The following is a 22,245-nucleotide window of genomic DNA, read 5'->3' as shown; positions in this document are numbered from 1 at the left end:
CCCATAGATTACATAAAGTATCTATTTGTAGAGGAACCCAAGTTTGTAAAGCGCTTGGCCTGCTTTTGTGACAACCTTACAGATGAAGGGTTTAGGACAGTCAAAGTTCAAGACATCCTAGATGCGGGGATCACAGGAAATACAAGCACCAAATTCCTTTCATGGGAGATGACATTCATCTTCCTTCTCCAAGAAGGAAATTTAGAGGAAGAAGTCTCATCGTCTAGCACCCCCTCTAGTAAAACTGCTGATCTAGTTGTCCCTAGACTAGACTTGGACATCTACATGGAATAGAGTCTTGATGATCCAACAGAGTAAATGGAAGTAGCTCAAGCATTGAGACTACTTCAAGAGCCCCTAGTAGAGCAAGAGTCTGCATCGGAGACCACTGGACCAGACTCTGAATTATGGTCCTTGTCCCCCCTCATCATCGATGGAGAAGAGTATGTATTCCTCCATGACATAGAGATTCTTTTTGGACTATGAGATAATGAGGCACTTGGAGTCCTATGGGGGTTCGATGTTGACACAGGTGTCAAAGATCCTGGGGTTTTAGGTACCGAAGACCAGACAATGGAAGACTTTCTCTTAACGATGCTGGTTTCAATTAGGGATGCAGATATGTCCGTATACGATGCACAACCCTCTCATGCAGAAGCTTCCACCTCCAACACAAGTCAAGAGAAAGCATCCACCTCCCAAATGGAACATCACACAACACCAAGTTCCATCAACATTGCAAATGAGGAAGGGATAGAAGCCGACGACACTGTAGTGGTAAGTTCGAACAATATTTTTTATTTTGATATTCTTTCAATATAATTTGTTTAGTCAATCTTCTAATGTTTGTTGAATTGTTGCAGGATGCGTTTGAGCTTGATAAATTCTGATCTCAATGGGGTAATGTTCGCAGCGCATTTGGATGAGATTATTCTTTGGCCCATTACCTTAGCAAAGTCATAGAGCATATCATGGTCTTTCATAGCAAAATTTCTCCTGGAGGTCCTTCGGAGCCGCTGAAGTGCAAGGCTTTGTCGCATGCTATCGGATACTCCAACATTACTTGGAATGCCGACAAAGTCATTTTGGTACATCGCCTGGTTGCTATCAATGCCTTTGGATCGAACATTCATGGCAGGGCATTGACGACAATGGCTATGTCTTTGGCAATAGGAGAGGAGGATGTTAGTGCTGTTGCGGCTAGATTTATATCTAGGAATCCACTAGGGGATTCAAAGACCCCTATTCTCGATGTACTCAAACTAGCCAAGAAGAAAGATAGCCTGTGAGGCCTTTTGTATATATAAACATATATTTAAATGGATACATGACTACATGTCTTTATTATTTGTTTTAAGTTATCATTGCTCATCATGAATTCCATTGTATTTTCTTTAAGTCGTTGATGATATATTTTCTCCATCATTTTAATTGTGTTAATTTAATACATTTCTAGCCAATTTAGTATCATTTTCACCAATTTTGGGTATTGAAAGTTCACTTCTGCCAATCTTGAAGAAATTTCACTATTGCATAGAAGGGAAAAGTGTTTGGCACATTGCCAGGACCCCAAAATGCCCAAAACCCACCACGGCGTGAATTTGGGCATTTTGGAAAGTCTAGAATGCCCAAATTCATGCCGTGGTGGGTTTTGGGATTTCTGGGGTCTTGGTAACATGCCAGACACTTTACCCTTTTGCGCGATGGTGAAATTCCTTTAGGATTTGGTAGAATTTAAAACTTACATTAAAATGATAAGTTACTGCAGTCATAGAAATGAAAAATACACAACAATACGATAGTGTAAAGAATGTCGATATATTTTATTAAAAAGGATCGACCCTTGGGCCTTAGATACAAGATAGTGCTTTCAAGGGAAGGGGGTGGTCTAAATCCTAAGAGTGGGCTACAAGAGAATCTAGGGCTTCAAACTTGGGTCACTCTGTAGCCACTTCACAAGAGCCATGTCCTTGTCCATGACCGTGACGCGCTTTGCAGGGATGGCACACAAGTTGGCGTCCTCGAACAAAGCGGTGGTCACTTGCTCCGCAGCCTCTTCGAGTGCCCCCATAGCTCCTGTGTTGAATCGCACATCGTCCTTGTATCCCTATGCTATCTCTCGTACCACACATTAGAAGGGAGCACATGGGATCAGGTTGTCAATGGTCTTCTACATTTGCCTGATCTCCCTTAGGGCCCGCGCTCTTGGCCTTGCTTTGTATGGTTTCCTGACTCTCGGTGGAGGCTTTACAGGTACCTGAACATGATCCCACGGCCTCCTGTCTACCTTGAATTTCTCCATTGCTCTTGTCTGCATTGATCCTCCTTCAACTCCTCCTGTCGAAGATGTCTTGAGCTTTGTCCTTCTTTGGGATGGGGCTTCCTCGGTGTCTGCTTTACCCTCTTTGTGGGCATAGGGATCATCTCTATGTTTGGTTGTATCATTGGGAGAGGGAAGATGGTGCTCTTCCTGTGGCAGTCTGTTGGCCCTTAGGAAGCCTCTCTATGTCCGGGAGGTTATCGACGAACACATTTTGTTCGATCAGGAGAGGGCTCTCATGGGGAGGGGAAGGCTGAGGGTCAGTGAGGCTGAGGCTAAGGGGAAGGCTGAGGGAGGCTGAGGCTGAGGGAAAGGCTGAGGCTGTGAGGCTGAGGGGAAGGCTCATGCTCAGGAGAGTTGGGGGAGGGCTCACAAGAGTCGTGGGAGACCTCACGAGAGTTGGGGGAGGGCTCACGAGAGTCGGGGGAGGCACCAAGTGCTAGACCCGAATAGGTTCGTGTGTGCAGATGCCATGGAGATGGTGGAGCTAGAGGAGGAAGGGTGGAGGCGGCGTCTAGTGGGTCTAGCAGTGTTTTTCACTCTTGCCATTGAGCTAGAGTGCTTGGCCAGCTGGGCTCTTGATGAATACTTCTCTCTTTTGCTATCTTGTTGAGGTTCACATGAGTGACGTTGTCAGAAATGATGCAGAAGATTGATGTTCAATTGCATGCAACCTTTTCTAGAGATTTCGTTATCATCCAGTCCTGCTTGCACTTGATGTCATTCATGTCGACAGTAAAATGTAGTTTTTCTTTTTTTCGAAGACTAATTCCTATTCTTTGCACTGTAAGCAAATCTATTGTCATTCCACTTCGAGTGAACGACGGGGAGATGTATTTTAGAAATGTATAAATAATAAATCAAAACCAAATTGAGCCAGAAGCATGCAACTGTGACAGGAAAAATCCAAACCCAAAGCTGCATTGCATGTACGACAAAAGTTCCAGCACCATTTGCAACTTCAATGGATCCCTTTTTTCGAAGGCACAAATGTTTATTTTTTGGGTCAAATTATGTTCCTACGCTTTAGGAAATAGTACTTCCGCGCTCTAGCCGGATGGCCCTCGAGCGTGTTGTAACCTAATGGACCTACTGTGTTGTGGCTTTTTATGTAGTACTGCTCTAAAGTTCGTGCTTTGTCTACAGTGTCTGTTGTTTCCAAAACTTTGATTTCGAAATTTTCTTCGAAGGGCTTGTAACACTGCAAGTCCTCTTTCATTTTTGCCGGTGGTTTTTTATTGTGCTGTTTGATCCTCCGCGGCAGGTCCATCGTGCTCCCTATGTATTTTCTGTTGTTGGGCTTGCACGTGATGCAGTAGACGATGAGGCTCGCGCGATTCCCTTGCGCGGGCGCTTCAATGGAGGCTCCTCCTTCATCTCGAGGCTCGCGTCTTTCAATGTCGTACCTGCGTAAACATTGACAATTACGTTAGTCATCGAGGTTTTCGGTATTTTTTTTTCCGTTTGAGGTCCATAATAGAATGCATTTATTTACTTGCCCTGGGTTTTCTCTGTTTGAGTGAAAGGATCGTTTCCAATACCGAAGCGCTCCTCGTATAAGTCCCTGTCGAAAATATACGTAAGCTTCTCCATTGTCGTCACCGGGTGCGTCGCGTCGTGCGTCCCTCCAAACTGTTCCATGAATTGTTCGAGTATAGCCGTTGCTTGATCGCACGTCGTGTCCCTTAGCAACTCCAAGGATACATTGTACCCGTAATGCAGCAGCTCGCACGCATATGCTGTGATCCCTTTCGTCTTCGTGTCTAGTAGCTTCTGCCCCTCCAAGCTTTCCATCATCCTATCGGTCTCATCGAACTCAATGTCAAGCTCGACAAGGATCTCTTTGAGGAGTCCTGCAGGAGAAGTGCAATCCATGATGAGTTTGTTGTTCTTGCAACTCGTTAATTCTTTTTCTCAATTGTTGCGGTTTTTTTTAATTTTCGGAAGCATTATGCACCATTTGCGAATCTCAAGCCTCCCGGCTCTCTTTTAGCTGGCAAACGCCTATTGCAGTTGTCAATGAAGTCGCGTAGTTCCGCATATGTGTTGAAGCCGTTGATGTAAGCTCCCGGACGTTCTCCTGCATTGTTTGCTAGCCGGAATTGCTTTGTGGTTAGGAAGAACCTCCTCTTTGCTGGTGGAGGCTTTGTTGCCTTCGCGTTGCTTTTGTATAGCTCAAATAGCTGCTTGCAGGCACGACTTATTACACCGTCTTTTCAAATGAGCCGTCTTTTTAAATCTTCAAGAAAAAAAGATTCTTTCATGCTGGTGGAATTTACCTTGTCTGCGTCCATGTCTTATGCTGCAATGTCCCGAGCTTTTTGATTCTCTGCACCTGTTCTCGACAACAGACAAGATATTAAAACCATTTTCCTTGCACGCATGTTTGACGTAACATATTCATGACTTGCCTCTGCCTTTTTCAATCTCTGGTAGTGAATACCTTTATGCGCGTGGTTGTGTTGTCGGCTGTGAGAACTCTTATGGAATTGGTCTGAATATGTCTGGATGTGGGCAATGTAGTATGCGCAGCCTCGTTCTCTCAGTCACTCTGGACAACATCACGTATGCTAGGCCAGGGGCAAACACTCCTCGAAATATGAGCAGCGCTTTGTTGGATATGGTTGCACCTTGGGATTTGTGTCCCGTGATAGCGTATGCTAGGGTTAGTGGAAATGTGGACTTGTGGAACCATTTTCCATTTATTGCCTTTCGTTGATGCTTCGAGCGTCGTAATGTGAGCACGGCCGCTGTTGTGTCCACGACGACAGTGATACCGTTGATTTCCCCCCTGCTAGTTGCATTGATGCTCTTGATTTTGCACATTGCTCCATTTGCGGCACCTATTGCGAGGTCGATGTTTTTCGTTATCATTGCCTTCGCCCCCACGCAAATTTTTCCTATCTCATTGAAGCTTTTGTCCTCCAACCATTCTTTGAGAGCTGGTTCGCTCGTGGCGTTACTGTGTATTTGAACATGCACAATCATCTCGGGAGTGTTGAATTTCTCCACAAGCTCATCATTGAAGGTAGCGACATCGACTCTGTGCATGCAAATGATGGTTGTTTCGGCATCGATGAAGTGGCATGGACCTTCCTTGTCGACAATGCACTGCCCCAAATAGTCGGAAATCTCATCAGTTGTGGGCGTCCTGAGTCTTATGGTATGCAAGAATGCCAGGAACGGCATGTCTCGTGCATGTCGCACCGAGAATTGCATGTGGTACATTTTCGCTTGAGCCCAGTGCGCGGAGGACGTGATGTGGCACGGCTCGCAGAGATCCTCGCGGTGTTTGCAGACTGGCGGTAATTGCGCCAGGTCACCAAAAATTATGAGCATTTTGTGTCTGAATGGCTCATGCAATGTGCCATTAGTCACATTGATGATTTGTCTTACCACGAGATCGAAAGTCATGGACATCTCATCAATGATGATCGCATTGGCTTCCTTGATTGCGAGGTGTCGCTCATCCGTCTCATGGATGTTCAATGGGTACTAACTGCTGCGCACAGGGATCTTGAATTGGTAGTGTACAGTGGTTGCAATCCCGCTCAGTCGCGTCGCAGCCACCCCTGTTGATGCACAGAGTATTGCCGTTTTGTTTTGCGCTACCAAATGCGAAACATAGTACCGTATCAAGAAGCTTTTGCCGCTACCTGGTGTTCCACAGACAACGTGTAGCCCCGAGCTTGTTGAAGCTAGGCTTTCGAAGACTCTTTGTTGTTCTACTGTCAATGCGGCATTGGTGACGGTGCAAAACTCGGCCATTTTTTCCAAGATCCTCGCACGTGTTGGCCCTTCGACGGTTTGCTGGTCGATGTTAGGCGCTTCCATCGGGCAGTCTCGGATGATCGCAACCTTTTGCAATATCATATTGATCAACTGGTCCGTGTGGTCAGTCGCTAGCAAGTTCCTTTGCGTGTATCAAGTCACATACATCTCGAGGTCCTCGTTGCTCAATATGAGGCCGCGCATTTGGCATTCGACAAATAGGATCCAGTTGTGTTGGCAGGTGATATGAGCTCCGTTTCATTCCTGAAGCTGAGTTTTTGCAAGAGCACGTTGTAGAAGTACCCCTCTGGTTGATGTCCAGGGTGGTAGTCAGTGAATCTGACTACTCGCTCACATTTTGCGATCCTGTTGCCTAAGAGGTCAAGACCGACCGTTCCACGTTGCGTTTCCTTAGGCTTTCGAATCACATATTGCCTATGGTAATCGTAGAACGTGCTATCCTCGATGGCACTCGGTCTCCCGCAGTATATGTCGACCGGGTGCAGGGTGACGTTGTTGTTTCGCGAGACGATGCGTTGTCTTAGAGATGGTGGGGAGGAGTTGACATAGTGAACAGTCTCGCTCCTTGTGATTGTTGGTATCTACATGCAGTTTAGCGCGGCCTCTATTGGAGAGGTTGGTTTTGATAGGAGGCTCGCGGCGATGAGTTTCAGCTTTACTTCGTCGAGATGTTGCAACCCCAAATGCGAGGCGTCTTTTGAACGGATGTTCAGTTTGCCCATTGGTTCAGATTTCATCGCGTACTTGAGGAGGTAGTGAGAGATTGAAGAGTTTGTCACCCGCTGTATGTTCATGTGTGCACCCCACAACAGTAACAGGGAAGGGTGGTAAGGGACGACGTTTCGGTGCTCATGTCCTGGCCGGTAATACAACCAACGTTGCGTCAAAGGGTCGAGGATGGGTTCATATTTTGGCTGTGTTGCGAAAGGGAAGCCGTGCTTGCAACTGTGGTGTGACGGTCCGACGTAGCACGCTTTCCTGCATACGTGCAACTGCTTCCTGAGAACTAGTTCTCGCAGCCTTGTGTTTCGAGGATCCAGGGCCTCGTCCCTGGGGATGTAAGCCGCAATCTCATTTGCAATTCGCTGACGGTCATCATGGTGGACCCACAATATGACATGGGCATGTAGGGAGCCCCTGTTTTGTATCTCATAACGAACGACATGGTGTTGTATTCGGTCAAGCAGACCGTCGGCGGATGAAAGCAAATGCTTGCGCATGAACATGTGGAAGCGTGCGTGGAAAAGTGCCATGCATTCAATAGGACAGTCCTTCCAAGTGAATTGCGCATTATAATGTGTTGCGATGCTCTCGATCACATTAATTTCTTGCCACCGTGTATCGGTGACCTCGTTTGCAGTGAATGTCAGAAAGAAATCTGGGAGGCCCCAAGCATCGACCATCGTTATGAGGTCGTTCAGTTGCCGTCGATGCCACGATGGGGACCCCGGCATTGTTGATGGCATGCTGTAGCGAAGCACGTGTCTCATTGCATCTTCATCGGTCGTGGCAGGGTACGGCTTGTAGAGCGTGTAGATAGAGAATAAGGTGCATATTCTCATTTTCACATAGTTGCTAAACTGTATGCAGCCATCATAGTAGCCCCGTCCGAAAGGGAACAAGAAGGGGAACAGTGCTGACTCCATGGTTATGTCAACGCACGCACTGCTAGCTGCTGCTACTCCATCGACGTGGAATGAAGCGACCCTCTCTGAAAGCAGTTCTGTACCCCGTAGCTGTATGGAGGCAAACTCATGCTTGTCCCTTGCATCAAAGGCGCGACGGTTCGCAGGGTCCACCATGTTTTGCAAAAGCAGGAGCTCAGGCTGAGATTCCGCTATTGACATTAACTCGAAGGGAGCTATCTCATCGTGTAGTTCCAAGATACCTGCAATGGTTTGAGGACTCAAGATGCACATACCCATCTTGATGTCCGCATGCTCTGCTAAAGAATTGTACTTGCGCAATATTGGATTGTTCTTGATGTTGTATGCGAGCACACCTGATAGCTCGTTCGTCACGATTTGTTGAGCCGAGCTTAGTGGGACGTTTCGCCAAGATATTAGAGGATTGTCTAGAAGTGACCTTCGATCGAGTGTGCCATGAGCAATCGCATTTGCAGTCATGGTAACTGAAATGGATACATCTATGATGCTTAGCAGTTGCGTGTGGAGGTGGTTTGTTTTAAGCAACTGCCGAGAGTATTGTGGCATCAACCGCACAATGTATCTGCTCCGCTGGGCATCTCGTGTGCAGCTTTGGCATTTCCAGTAAGTCACTTGCATGCCCATATTCTCGTAGGCATCCAAAAGTATCATGTTTTCGAGTGCAGCGCTGTGGCTCGAGATGCCTATGCCTTGTGAAGAAACGATCCTTTGGTTTGCAGACAGTAGCGTGGTTATGCCATAGACACCGCATATTTAAAGGCTAGAGAAAATAGCCGCGCAATTACTAACCCATTGCTTGTATCTATCTGCGATGGTCAACCACGATGACGTAGCTGGCCTCAAGGACATCTTTCTTGATGTTATATCAAGTTGAATAGCTCGACCTCTGGCTGGTCTGAGCGTTGATGAATGGTCATGTTCGAAGGAGTTTCCGGTGGTCATTTCTACATCGTGACATGAATCGATGTCTTATGTTCGGGTTTAAACACCTACAGGGATTAATAATAAAAACCGTCCGAAACTTTGCTACAATTTCACTCACGTGGTTTTGTCTAAACGCAACAGGAAAAACAAAATGGACTGAACCTCTATCTTTAGAAGGTGAAAGAATTGATAAAATAACTTGAATCAAGCAAATACATTTTGTTGTGCGTACCTTTAGGAGAAGACACTCGTTTGGAGGCTGCAAACATCTCGAAAACAGAAGTGTTGCAGACATGATTAGTATGTTGGTCGAACCAAGCAAATGTAATGTTCCCTTGCGGAAACAGAATGTGCAAAGAAGTGTGCGTGCTCAAGATGAGGTGTTAAAAAAAAAAAACCATACGTAATGTATGGTGGAGAGCCGGCACATGTCTCTCCAAAATTTATATATCATAGGGGAACGTGCCATCCCCCCGTTTCGCATAGTCACCTCCAGTGTTGGAGGTGTAGCGCATTAATGCGGACCAGAGCAACAGACAGTGCAGAAACATTTCAGAATTGAAATGACCATACATTCTACTTACGTGGAGTATCCTTTGTGACGTCCACAGCTCGACGAGAAGTCGCCTATTTCTTTGCTGGAATGTTGGAATCTGAAAAACAATCATGATTACTCAATATGCATTCCTCATGTTCTGCATGTTTGGATATGTTGGTTAGCATATGTGCGATTTCCTAAAGATGAAAAATTCAAGCAGAAAAGCTATACACAATCCAACGATCAAAGATGTTCAAACCATCAAGGTAATCATCTTCACACATCTTCGAGCAGTTGTAGTTACAATTTTTGCCTTTGCAAGATTACAATCATTTAATGATGGTGAGGTCACTTAGCATGCCCAGGTTTACATAAAGGCATTGATGACATTATAAAGCTAGACCATTCCCATGCCGCCACAACTCAACCTAAACGAGGGAGGCACAAAAGACATAAAGCCAAGGCTTAGAGAAGAGGTGAAGAAAGAGGGCCAAGACAAAGGCAAACTTTTCAATGTGGGAACCAAGAAAATGCAAGTTGGCCAAGTAAAGATTAAAATGGGATTAAGAAAAGAGGGGGGGGTTAAGGGAGGGATTAGGAAGGGGTTGAATGGGAGCTAGAGTTTAATTTTATGTAATTTTACGCAGCTTTTCAAAAGCTTTCAAAGCTTTTGGGCTTTCAAAATTTAAAAAATCTAAGGGTGTATATTGTGCCATGTGGAAGCATAGGATTTCAGAATTTGAAAAAACGTCCTAGTGCTGGCCAAGTCATAATGAGAGTTAGGGTTTTTTTAAACGTTTTATATAGGCCCATCATGTTGACATCTGTTTTAATTACGTTTAGGGTTTCATCGTGCCCCCTACCCTTGCCCTAACCCCTCCAACCCCCCCCCCCACCCTCATTGCCCTCCCCTACCATTGCCCTCCCCCTACTTGCCTCGCCCACACCTGTTGCCCTCCCCCATACCCCCCATCCCACCTCCCCCCACCCTTGCTACCACTCCACCCCTCCCCTTGCCCCTCCCTTCTCTCCCCCCTCTTTCACCATGTTCCCACTTTCCCCAACGTCATGTGAGTACAAAAATTGTGGTCAAAATAAGCAAGATATTAAAGAGCGAGTACACAAATTGTGGTCAAAATAAGCAATATATTTATTTCATATTTGTATACAATTACACCATAGCTTTTGTTGGTGGTTGGATCCATCTGCTCCCTTCTCTCACTCTAGCTTGCAACCAATGTGTGACTCCTTGACTCCCTATGGATGCTTTCCAAGCACTATGCCTTTGTCGTGACATCTAAGGGGAACTCATATAACACAGCCATAAAGAGGCCCTCTGTGAGCACGTCATCTAAGGTGATGACATACAGATGTGTGGGGAATTAATTGTGGGAATGAATGGTCTCCACTAGTGCTAGCATTTCTACTCCAGGTGAGTGCAACACAATCACCTTATATGAGAAGGTAGATAACATCGAGATCACAGAGCATCGAGGGAGGGTGGTAGTAGGGATGGTGAAGATGAGTGGGTTAGTAGCAGATGAGCAGGGGAGCAGATGAGTAATGAGAGTTGGAGGAGGGAGCGTGGAGTAAAGTAGAGCAAGGGTAGAAAAGAGCTAGAGGAGGGGTGTGGAGAAAAGTAGTAGAGTGTGTGGACCAAAGTAGCAGAGTAGGGGCAGATGAGAGTAGCATAGTAAAATGCCAAATGCCATCAATCTTATATATTTTATAAAGTTCAAGCCACCATAGTGGCTGGAGACCAGGGTTCCATCCATATAAATTGCAGGCCACCACGGTGGAATCTTAGGCGCCACCCCAGATGGGCTGGTAATCATGAAGAAGGCGCTATGTGGTGGGTGAGCAGGCAACTCCACTGGCTTGTAATTAACTGCTAGCTTGGTGGAATCTTAGCCACGACAGTCATGGCCACCACCACCAGGTAGTAATTTCCACAAAGGTAAATCATGAAGCTCTAATCACTCATTACTATGCACTCTAGTTCTCTATTGAGCATGCAAGCCTAGTGACTGGTAATTATTAGTGCACTCATAGTGATCATGCATGCTTAAGCCTAGTGGTGGTGGCTGGCAATTTTAACTACTATCCCGGTGGAATCGTAGCCACGATAGACGTGGCTATAATCACTCATTACCATGCATGCTAGTACTCTATTGAGCATGTGAGCACGGTGACTGGTAAATTTTTTTGCACTCATAGTGATCATGCATGCTTAAGCCTGGTGGTGGTTGAGCGGTGGGCTGGTAATTTTAACTGCTACCAGCTATCCCTCTTGACCGTTTCATTCTCCCTTGCAATCAGACTCAATCAGACTACAAACTCAAGCCTCCACTATTCCATATCCTTCACTGTTTCATCTTCTATCCCGCTCGACCATTTCTTTCTCCCTTGTAATTGGACTACGCCTCTATTATTCTATTTCCTTCACTATTTCATCTTCTATCCCTCTCGACCATTTCTATCTCCCTTGCACTCTTCCTACAACTTCTATACCCTCTTGTAATGGACCCTACATGGTTCGGGAGCTCCTCACACAATCTTTCCTCCCCTCTGCAGCACACCCTCCTCCCCTGATCTTGAAATCATGACATATGGGAGCTCCTCTCTTGCTCTTCCAAAGCCCAATTTGGATGCTCTCCAATACTTCACTTGGTTGGTACAAGAGGTGAACGCGAAGGAGGTGAACATGAAGGAGGGGCAACTAGTCCATCAAGATCAGAAGATAACCATCAATGAAAGTGTGATTGGAAATGCTTTAGGAATTTTTGAAGGCAGTTTGCAAGCACACTTTTTCGAGAAGCAGTGAAAGAGATAGGATATTCTAGATAGTATATTCTAGATTTTGATTAGTTAACTAATGTGAGAAGAAAGATTTCGATTAGACAACTAATGTGAGATGAAAGATTTTGATTAGACAACTAACATGAGATCAAAGAATGAGAAGATCAGGCTCAATGAACTCTCTCCCTATCTAAGTACAGTGCAGTGCAGACACAACTAAGAGCCCATTATGAAATCTAGCCCCAAAACTCTATACACCGATCCACCTATTGCGAATCTATGGCATACCCAAAAGACTTTGGAATGCTTTGCAATTAATGATTCCATTTCATTCATTGTTTCATCTTCTATCCCTCTCAACCATTTCTATCTCCCTTGCACTCTTCTTGCAACTTCTATCCCCTCTCATAATGGACCCTACACAGAGCTCCTCAGGCAATCTTTCCTCCCCCTCTATAGCATAGTGCGAGCGCCCCTCCTCCCCTGATCTTGAAATCGTAACATATGGGAGCTCCTCTCTCGCTCTTCAAAAGCCCAATTTGGATGCTCTCCAAAACTTCACCAGGTTGGTACAGGAGGTGAATGTGAAGGAGGGGCAGCTAGTATGTCAAGGTCAGAAGATTACCATCAATGAAAGCATAATTGAAAATGCTTTATGAATTTCTGGAGGCAGTTTTCAACACACTTTTTCAAGAAGCAGTGGAAGAGACATGATATTCTAGATGTATACCCTAATGCTCAGATTAGTAAAGATGGTGGAGTGAAGATTTTGAGCTTGCCAAAAAACCTCCAAGATGTGCTGTGCTAAGAAGACCATTCACTTATTTCTTGATACGAGAGGACCCTGCAAGTTTTGACAGATTCAAGCAGCAGTAGAGCAACTGAAAGGACATGATGTATCTATCTCAAGGGCAATCTCCAAGAGCATGTTAACCAACTTGAAGAATTGCATGGATGGCAAATCCCAATTTTCATCTAAGTCCACTGGAGTTGCAATGCACCTGATGGCATCTATCCTCAAAGGGATTTTTGAGCAATACAATAAGCAGATGTCTCAGAAGTTGACTTTTCTACAAGAGAAAGTCACCAATGCAGCAAAGGCAACACAACTTGACAAAAGTCTCAGGGAAGGTGCAGAAGACAAGGCCACAAGTGAGGGCCTTGTAGGCACAAGAGCAAGCTGAGGCTGCTACAAAAGTGGTCGACATGGAAAGGCATAGAAGAGAAGAAGTAGAGAAGTGCATGAAGGAGCTCTGAGATAGGCTCGAAGAAGTGAGAAATGATGGGGACATGGTAGACAAGGAGCTAAAAAAGATGCAAAAGGATCTTGAAGATCAAAGAGCCAAAAAGGAGGGACTTTACAAACGGCTCTGCAACATGCAGAGCGCATTGCACATTGAAAAGGACTAGATGATGGAGAGCTAAAAAGGGAGAATGCAAAAACTAGAAAGGTGATGCAAGAAATGCGAGAGAGCTTCAAGGCTAGGAAGGATGGGGTAGAGAGCAGCCGGGGTGGAGAAGACAATGAGGAAGCTCCCTAGGCCAAGAAGGATGTAGAGAGCAGCCCCACAGTAGACGCAAGTTGCAACAAGAAGAGAATTTCCGCTCAACCAGTTGGCTAGCTTCTGACCTCTCCATGGGTCTATCAATCCACATACCTTGAAAGTGAGGAATGAGTAAGGGCTACTTACCATTCTTACTTTTCCCCTATTTTGGCTTGGGGCAGGGCTTTTGGGAGGGGCACTCTTGATCTGAGAGATTCTTCTCTTAATTTGAACAATGGTTTGAGATTTTAGAGGGGGCTTCAATATCTATTCTTGTTTTTGAACCAAAGGGAGTTCCTCCTCTGAATCCCCTACCTCAAAGTCACTCATGCTAGCATCTTGTTGGTTGACATCAACTTCAAACTCCTTGGACCATCTAGGCTTAACCTCATCCTCTTTCATCTTAGCATCCTGAATCCATTGCTCAGTTTCTTGATCTATCAGTGCTTCATATGCATTGTTGGTAGAGCCAAGGGGAAAGTGACCTTGTCCTTCACTACGTGAGCCTTAGAAATCTTCACCTACTCTGCCCCCTTGTCTAAGACATTGCCAATTTCTATTTCTGCACTCTTCTTCTCTTTTTTGTTTTCCTTTTACAGTCCACTTGGACTTGGGGGCACTTGACTAGCCTATTGCTGGGGTTGTTCACAAGGTTATTCAGGCTTGTTTCTTTTCAAGGGACAACTTTTTACTGTATAAGTAGACAACCCACACAAAAAACAGGAATTAGGTAGGTTCTTATAAACCAAAGGTTGTTCCATGAAAATACTCCCAATCCTATTGACAATTACTAGGGTGTCTGGGAGTTCTTCAGCAACATCAAGCCTGACACATACTTGTTTGAAGATGTCCTCTAGGATTGATAAACTATTCTTTCTCTACATCAATGACCTGTCCTAAGCTTCTACAAAGATTAGGAGCTTGATTTAGGAGCTTGATTTACTAGAGAAAAAGGGAGGTCAAGGAGTTCAACCCACAATGGAACAAAGGTAGATCTAGGCTCTCATCTGGGTTGATTAGGATTCTAGAACTCTTTTTCATGATGATCATCCGTATAGAATCCATACATGAAGGGAGGCGTCACTTCGTGTGTTAGTTCAGTGAAGGTTGGAGATGGATTTAGAGGAGGAACTTTTCCTCCAATATCAATGCCCATCATCCGTTTCAATGCTATGCTAACCCTACCATCAAAACCTTGCCTATTATCTACAAGTACATTGAGACAAATACATGATTGAAACCTTGCCTATTAGTTACAAGTACATTGAGACAAATAAAATATAATTTCAAGACACCATTGAAGAAGGCAAAAATCTAAGCTACGAAAGGAAATACATTTGTATCTAATGAAAGCTCAAAGAAAAGAAAAAATCCAACCCGTATGCACATGGAATAGTGGTTATGGTGAAATTTGAAAGAAAATGTAGCATGAATGAATTAAAATGGATTATTGCAATATAGAATGAGGTGAGGTTCCAGTAGTAATATTTTCTAGAACTCATAGGGTTTCCTTTATGCTATTGTAACCCTTTGAAGTCGAAGTTGTTCCTAGTTGTGCAATATATTGTTGCTCTAAGCTATTCACCTAAATTTTGTCTGAAGTCGATGCTGGCATCTCCATCTCAAAGAGCTCTTCACATGAAACATACATGTGCACATCATCATCCATTTTGGTCAGTGGGTTAGTCTTGTGTTGTTTTATATGTTTTTGATGTTTATAGTCTGCCCAACAAATTAATTTCCATTGTCTAGACAAGTAATGTGGTAAATAAAATTCAATACAAAACTACAATTGCTGCTATAGTCATTGGGATTTGTCTTTGTAGTAGCTACACATACAGTGAAATAAAGTATGAGAGAAGGACAATGCAATTCTATGGGAAAATAAATATAAGAAAATAAGTATTTATTTGGATAGGGTTTTACATTCTATTATTTTCAATTTTATTGGACATTCGCCTTGTCACAAATCATATGCTTCTTGAAACTATTGCAATCGCCTTTCTACTTCAGTGAGCTCCTCAAGATCAATGTTGAATCCAAAATGTAGGATTGTTATACAAAAGATGGCTAGTCCTTGGAGTATTTGTCCAAAATTGTTTGTGCTCTTGTGTGAATCTACATTGGATAGTCTTTGTATACTATGCTTTATGAGGCCATCTACAAGGTTATTACTTCCTTTTGGTCTCTCCTAGTCTCTCTGTCAAGATCTTGCTCAGCCTAGCCATGAGTAGGTGATACTGCTCATGTGAATCACATATGTAGATGTAATTACTCAGTAGCACTCCCTCCATGTTGGCTCTTTTTATTTATTTATCGCTAAAGAAAATTGTTCTCTCTTTTATCTGCTTCTTTGAAGCATTCTCTTGTTTGTTTATTGTTTCTATCGCCTTTTGTTTTGAATTGTTGGAACAGCTACAATTCAAAACAAATCTATGAAGAAAACTTGTAGAATGATATTAAATGGATAGAATGCATATCACAATTGTCCCAACCTCTCTAGTTGCCAGCTTGGAAAATTGTGACTTACTAAGCATGTGGTTAATGTGCTCCAATATTGACAAATAGTTTCTCTTGTGAGCACTAGCCATTTCTCGAATGGAGAATCAACAAAGTGCTTTTCTATTTATTTTGTAATAGCATCCGATGAGATAACATTGATTCCTAGCCTTGGATGAGGCCTTTTGAGCATTGTCTTGTGTCACTTATGAACAAGTTTGAGGTGAGGTTCAAAGATAAGATGTCTCTATTGGGTAAATAAGAAATCTTCAGCGTTCTAGCAAAACCTCTCTTGTTGATACCAATAGATTAGAGGATTATCTACTAATATCTCGATGTTAATTGTCCTGTTGCCAACAACCACATCACTTTCTATTGTATTTAGACTCAACTCGAATACCAACAGCATTTGCATGTGGAAGACGTTTGCATGAAGAACGGATTGTACATACTCAACCTCATATGGAATAGAGTGTAGTTTCCAAAATGGGTGTGATATGCATGACATGCAAAGCATGCATGCTGCTAGTTGTCCATGAGACTTCTCCACGTGTACGAGTAGTGGGACATTTGAGAAGCAATAAGGAGGCACTAAGTCTTATTGAACCAAATTTGTAGAATGCATAAGTTTCATGCTTTTCCCAGTCCAAAGCTTGCATTTTTCACATGATGCACAAAATTGTAGCTTATTGATGCGCTGCGAGCAATTGTTATTCCAATATTTCAATATTGTATCTAGAAAGATCCAGGTTGTTGGTGAGGGCTCTAATTTGCCGAACATCCTCTTTATAGCCTCTTGATAATCCTTTGCATCCTCATGATATCTAGGTGGGAGTATAGTGCAAGATGCAGGTCTAGTAATTATTTTTGCAGATTTAGAACGAACTAATATAAATTTAGAGAAAAAGAAGAATAACATAGCTATTGTATGCGTTATTAGAATTGTTATTCAATTAAATCTTTGCTTGTTCGAAAATTGTGAAGAAAAAAATTGCAGGAGGAAAATACTTGGTTATGAAGCAAGTACACAATACTAAGGTGGAGGTAAGAAGGCATCTACTTGGAAGACATTAGCATACGCTTCTTGTGAGGACTTTAACTCACAAAACCAAATGAATTCAAATTATGCAAAAAGAAAAGATGACAAAGAATAAGCAATGAAAATATTGGTATAATAATATATAATATAAATATTATTACCACATATAGTGTGAGTGAGGACACGGCATGCTTCCTTCCCCAAAGAGTTATAATTTGAGGGAATGGGTCCTTCCTTGGACATTGAGTTTTAGAGCATCAAGAATATTAGCATCAAGGATATGTCTCATGAATATATGATAGATACTAGCATATTACCTGCACGTTAAGAGTTGTATTCGTATTGCAATTGAAGAAGTCAATATCTACAATGAACTAGCCACATAGATCTCCCACTTTCTGGAAACATGGAAAATTACATTAAAAAAAGAAGCGATATTAAAACACGGTATTTATTATTCTTGAACCACATATTGTTATTGTAGTTTTTATGAATACTTCATACGTGAACTATTAGTTGCACATGTCACCAGTCCATCTAGAATATTCATCAAATGGAAATGGGGGGATTCAATTTCATTGAATGGCAATGATTGGCCCCTTGCAAAGACAAGGAGCTTCTTACAAAGTTCTCCTTGTCCACGACAATGAAGGTCCCCCTCACCCCTAAGAAGGGTGCAGATTGGGCTGATGTGTCTAGTGGTAATGCGGTTGATGTGTCTAGTGGTCATGAGGGCACACCGGTTCAATCTAAAGGCAAGCCACTGTATACGAGTGCTCAAGATGCTATTGGGTTGATTGAAATAAAAGTTTGGCAAGACAAGTGATGTGGGGAGAGATTCTTGAAACAAACTTTATAGAAGCTTCCCTTAAATGAGTAGCAACAAAGCAGTCTGAAAGTAATATTAACTCTATCAATTGCATCATGCTAAAACCTTACGTTGCTCCACGAGCAAACACCTATGCCATGTTCTTTCCATAGAACTATACGGCGTGCATCTAATGCTCTCAAAAGTTGTTTACTTTCTATGGTGCCCTTGGTAAATCATGAAGCCCAATGGTGATCGGGAGGTTCTAGTTGGATAGAGTAGCCGCCTTTTGCAAGTTGTTCTTCCACCATTCGCAAGTGAGGTAAAAACGGCTTTAACAGCCCAAAGGCCAATTTTTTTGTCACATCACCCACAACAACATAAAGTTTACACTGAGATAAGAAAGCATGAGTTGGTGACTAGTGGTCGTGAGATGTAAGAGCATCATTTACAACATGCAGTTGAATGCGCACAGAGACTTGAAAATTATCGTGAAGGGGACGCACAACAAAACATTGAAGGAGCATGGCAGGATTGTAGAGAAAGAAAAAAACAAGAAGACCATAACTTTTGCACGCGCGGAGGTTTAGCCTCCACTGTTATAGAGGATGACTTCAAGAAGTACTTTGGTCAGTTCGGCAACATAACATTTGATGTTGTACGACCATAGCGCCCAATGACCTAAAAGATGATAGAATCAAGGACCTTCATCTTTGCCTTTCTCTTTGGAGAAAATTATGGTGGAAAGAAGTAACATGGAAAACAAGAGACGGAAACCAGAGAAACTTCTTCTCTAGTCAGATAATTTGCAAACGATCGTCCTCCTTTTGTTGGGCTTGTCCTAAGGGGGGTAGGGTAAAGTGACCGGTTTGTCTTGAGAAAGCTAAAAATCAAATTTTTTGTTTGTTTTTTTTAAATTGGATTTTGTGATTGGTTGTGGGCATGTGATCTCCACCTTTCCTCGTTTTTTTCTTCTTTCTATTTCAAGGCTCAGGCCACTTGAACATCGTTCAACTTGTTTGTTGAATAACCAAACTAGTTGAGAGAGCACATCTACTTATTTAGAAACGGAAGAGCAAGCAAAATCACTTACTTTTAATCAATAGTCTCACGAATTAACCTTTTGTATGTTTTTTTTTTTTGCATTGTACTGAAACTGAAAGTGCCAATAGCGCCCCCATACCAGGGTAGAATCTTGTAGGGCCTGAACTCAGGACCGGCACAAACCCACCCACTCGTTTTAGCTGCTTGGTCTAAACGTTGTTGGCAACATTTTTTATGACACGTGGCTCAAGCAAAGCTTAGAATCCTCAAGCTTGCCCCTTGGCTGCCTGCTGTAAAAGAATGCTCTACGGGACAAACATGAGAATTTGTCATCAATTCAAATTGCAAAAGGATGAGATTATAGCATCGAGAAGAAAAAGAGTAAATGTGATCTCGAATATACATATACCCAGTGTGTAGTATCTATATGAACACAAACATCCGGCAACGAGGCCGGGACTATTGCAGGCAAAAGAGGGCTAAATCTCAAATGTTGAGGTTGTACTTTGTATTTGCTTTGTGAAGGGCAGCATTTAGATACATGGAGCGATTTCCTCAATCACTCAAGTAGGTGGTTTTGCCATGGCCTTTTTCCTCTGTGTCTCTTCACATGCTCCCATTCTTCCTGTTTTATCAAGTGATAGTCCTTCATTCGCAAGGTTCTTCACAGGCAAAAACCCAAGATGCACTTCTGCGTCTTGCAACACTTTTGGGCAGTTGAATTCTTGTTTAACATGGACGGTTATGAACCCTCAGAACTGTTCGCCCTCTTGTGCACATCTTGCTGATCAGTTCCTCACTGATCTTGCCGGCCGGGCAACCCACAACTCCTCAAAGACTTTCAAAGAAATTTCTCCGAAACTCGTAAGCGGCACCGCTTCTGGCCAGCAGCAAACATCGTTCAACCACTGCAGTGCCACAATCTTGGATGAGACCTTGGGGCTGGATCAACCGCTGGACGAACGAACTAGCTGTGCTACCTTGGTCTCTCTGGTGAGGCGTTGTGATAAGTTGAGGGCCTTGTCTGATGGTAGGCTTGTGCATGCTCACATTAGACGCTACGGTCATGACGGCCACATAGTGCTAGGTAACTGGCTTGTCCAGATGTATGGCAATTGTGGGTGCTTGGAAGATGCACGAGCTGTATTTTACAATTTGCCCAATCCAAATTTGTATTCATGGACGATCCTTATCAACGCTTATGCCAAGAATGGCTGTGGCACGGAGGCCCTTGATTATTTCAATCGGATGGTGGCTAATAATTTCAAGCCCAACCATATCACCTTTATTTGTGCTGTCGATGCTTGTGCCAGCCTCGGAGTCATAGTAAAGGGAAAGGAAATTCATGCTGCCATCGTTGAAAGTGGATACGAGGGATGGCTTGATGTGGCGAACGCCCTCATTAACATGTACGGCAAGTGTGGGAGTCTTGAAGATGCAAGTTCTGTGTTTGACCGTATGCCTCTACGAGATGTGATTTCTTGGAATGCAATGATTACATCTTGTGGCTGGAATGGACATGGCAAGGAGGCACTGGAACTTTTTCACTGGATGCAGCACGATGGGATTGAGCCTGATCAAATTACCTTACTTTGTGCTCTTGATGCATGTGCCAGCGTAGCAGCCTTAGAAGAAGGGTGCAAGGTCCATGCTACCATTGTAGACCACAAATATGATGGGCACATGGCTGTGGGGAATGCCCTCATCAATATGTATGGTAAGTGTGGAAGTCTCCAAAAGGCAAGGAGTGTGTTTGCTGGAATGCCCATCCGGAATGTGGTTTCATGGAGTGCAATGATCGCCTCATGCACCCTGAATGGGCATGGAAAGGAGGCCCTGGTTTTTTATCGCCAGATGCAGGACAGTGGCATCAAGCCTGACCAAGTAACCTTTCTATGCACGCTAGATGCATGCAGTAGCATAGCAGATTTAAAAGAGGGGAAGGAGATCCATGCGGCCATTGTTGAGAATGGATACCAGGGACAGGTCTCTCTTGCAAATGCCCTTATCAATTTGTATGGCAAGTGTGGGAATCTGCAAAATGCAAGGAGAACGTTTGCAAGTATCCCACAGGGAAATACCATTTCTTGGACTACCCTGATTGCATCATGTGCCAAGAATGGGCATGGCAAGGAGGCCCTGGATCTTTTTCATGAGATGCAGCGCGAAGGAATCAAGCCAGACCAGATCACCTTCCAGAGTGTTCTCACTGCATGCAGCCATACAGGACAGGTTGAGGATGGGAGGCATTATTTTGTCTCCATGAATGAAGACCATGGAATAACATATGATTTGGAGCATTATGTGTGCCTGGTTGATCTTCTTGGTCGAGCTGGACACCTGGATGATGCAGAGGAATTGATAAAGTCTACACCATTCAAAAAGGATGCTGCCATGTGGCTGTCTTTGCTTGGTGGATGCAGAATTCATGGTAATGTGGAACGAGGAATACGTATTGCAAGTCACACTTTCAAGTTAGATCCAGAGAATGCTGCAACTTACGTAATGCTCTCAAATATCTGTGCTGAGGCTGGTAGAAGAGATGATGCACAAAAGGGGAGAAAAGCTTTGAACAGAAGTGCTGCAAAAACGTGCTCTATACTGAGGTGAATGCATCAATTCATGAAAAATTGCCGGCTACGTGGAACATCCTCACAGATATATAATGGAGGTTGAGGGATGAAGGTGAAAGCATGATGTAGGACAGACAAATGGCAGGTTTGAGTTGTCATCATAGAAATTAGCTGCACATTGCCCTTCTTCTTCATGCCCCCATTGGCCTGGGTTGACTGCACAGTGGGTAGGTTAATGACAATGACGATGTTGTGGCAAATCAATTGACATATGGGACATGGCAAGTCTGGCAATGGATTATGTTGGAACTTACTTGCCTTGAGAACGACATCAACAACTCTCACAGTCTGATGAGTACGTGGCAACTCGTGCATGACGCCTGCGAGCATGTAGATCCTCATGAATGCTGGGATTTGTGAGTACTCTTGCTATAGTGTAATAGCTCTCGTTGACATAATATGTGTATACCTCTTCCACTCTGGCTGACTATGGGCTCTGGCATGCAGACTCTTCAAGGGCGACTTCAGAAGACCGGCATACCACTCTGATCCCAACACTTTTCCAAAGCTCTCGTAACCACTATTGGCTCACATGGCATGTGAGGCTGATCCCTTTGCAGGAACTTGAAGTGGTGGCCAAAATGCTGTGAGTGTAGCATTGAGTGCCTCCAAGTTCTGAAACGAGAGGACCATCGACC

At 43.7% G+C, this 22,245-nt stretch overlaps 1 protein-coding gene across 1 annotated transcript; it reads left to right on the top strand.

Moving 5' to 3' along the window:
- Nucleotides 1-19,419: 19,419 nt before the first annotated feature.
- LOC147903869 (pentatricopeptide repeat-containing protein At2g13600-like) lies at nucleotides 19,420-21,674 on the top strand. Its single transcript, XM_087372881.1, has 2 exons — nucleotides 19,420-19,541; nucleotides 19,645-21,674. Exon 2 carries the CDS (start codon nucleotides 19,719-19,721, stop codon nucleotides 21,582-21,584), a length of 1,866 nt encoding a protein of 621 aa, XP_087229007.1. The 5' UTR covers nucleotides 19,420-19,541; nucleotides 19,645-19,718; the 3' UTR covers nucleotides 21,585-21,674.
- The last annotated feature ends 571 nt before the right edge of the window (nucleotides 21,675-22,245 follow it).

This window comes from Dipteris shenzhenensis, chromosome 3 (genome assembly GCF_047967505.1).
Source record: "Dipteris shenzhenensis isolate YYH24624 ecotype China chromosome 3, Dip_SZ_1.0, whole genome shotgun sequence".
Lineage (NCBI taxonomy): Eukaryota > Viridiplantae > Streptophyta > Polypodiopsida > Gleicheniales > Dipteridaceae > Dipteris > Dipteris shenzhenensis.
Note: the sequence above shows the minus strand (reverse complement) of the source record. Positions and strands in the feature narration are given on the sequence as shown.

Bases quoted from the DNA above. Each gene is read 5' to 3' on its own strand.
- LOC147903869 (XM_087372881.1), top strand. From the start codon at position 19,719: ATGAACCCTCAGAACTGTTCGCCCTCTTGTGCACATCTTGCTGATCAG.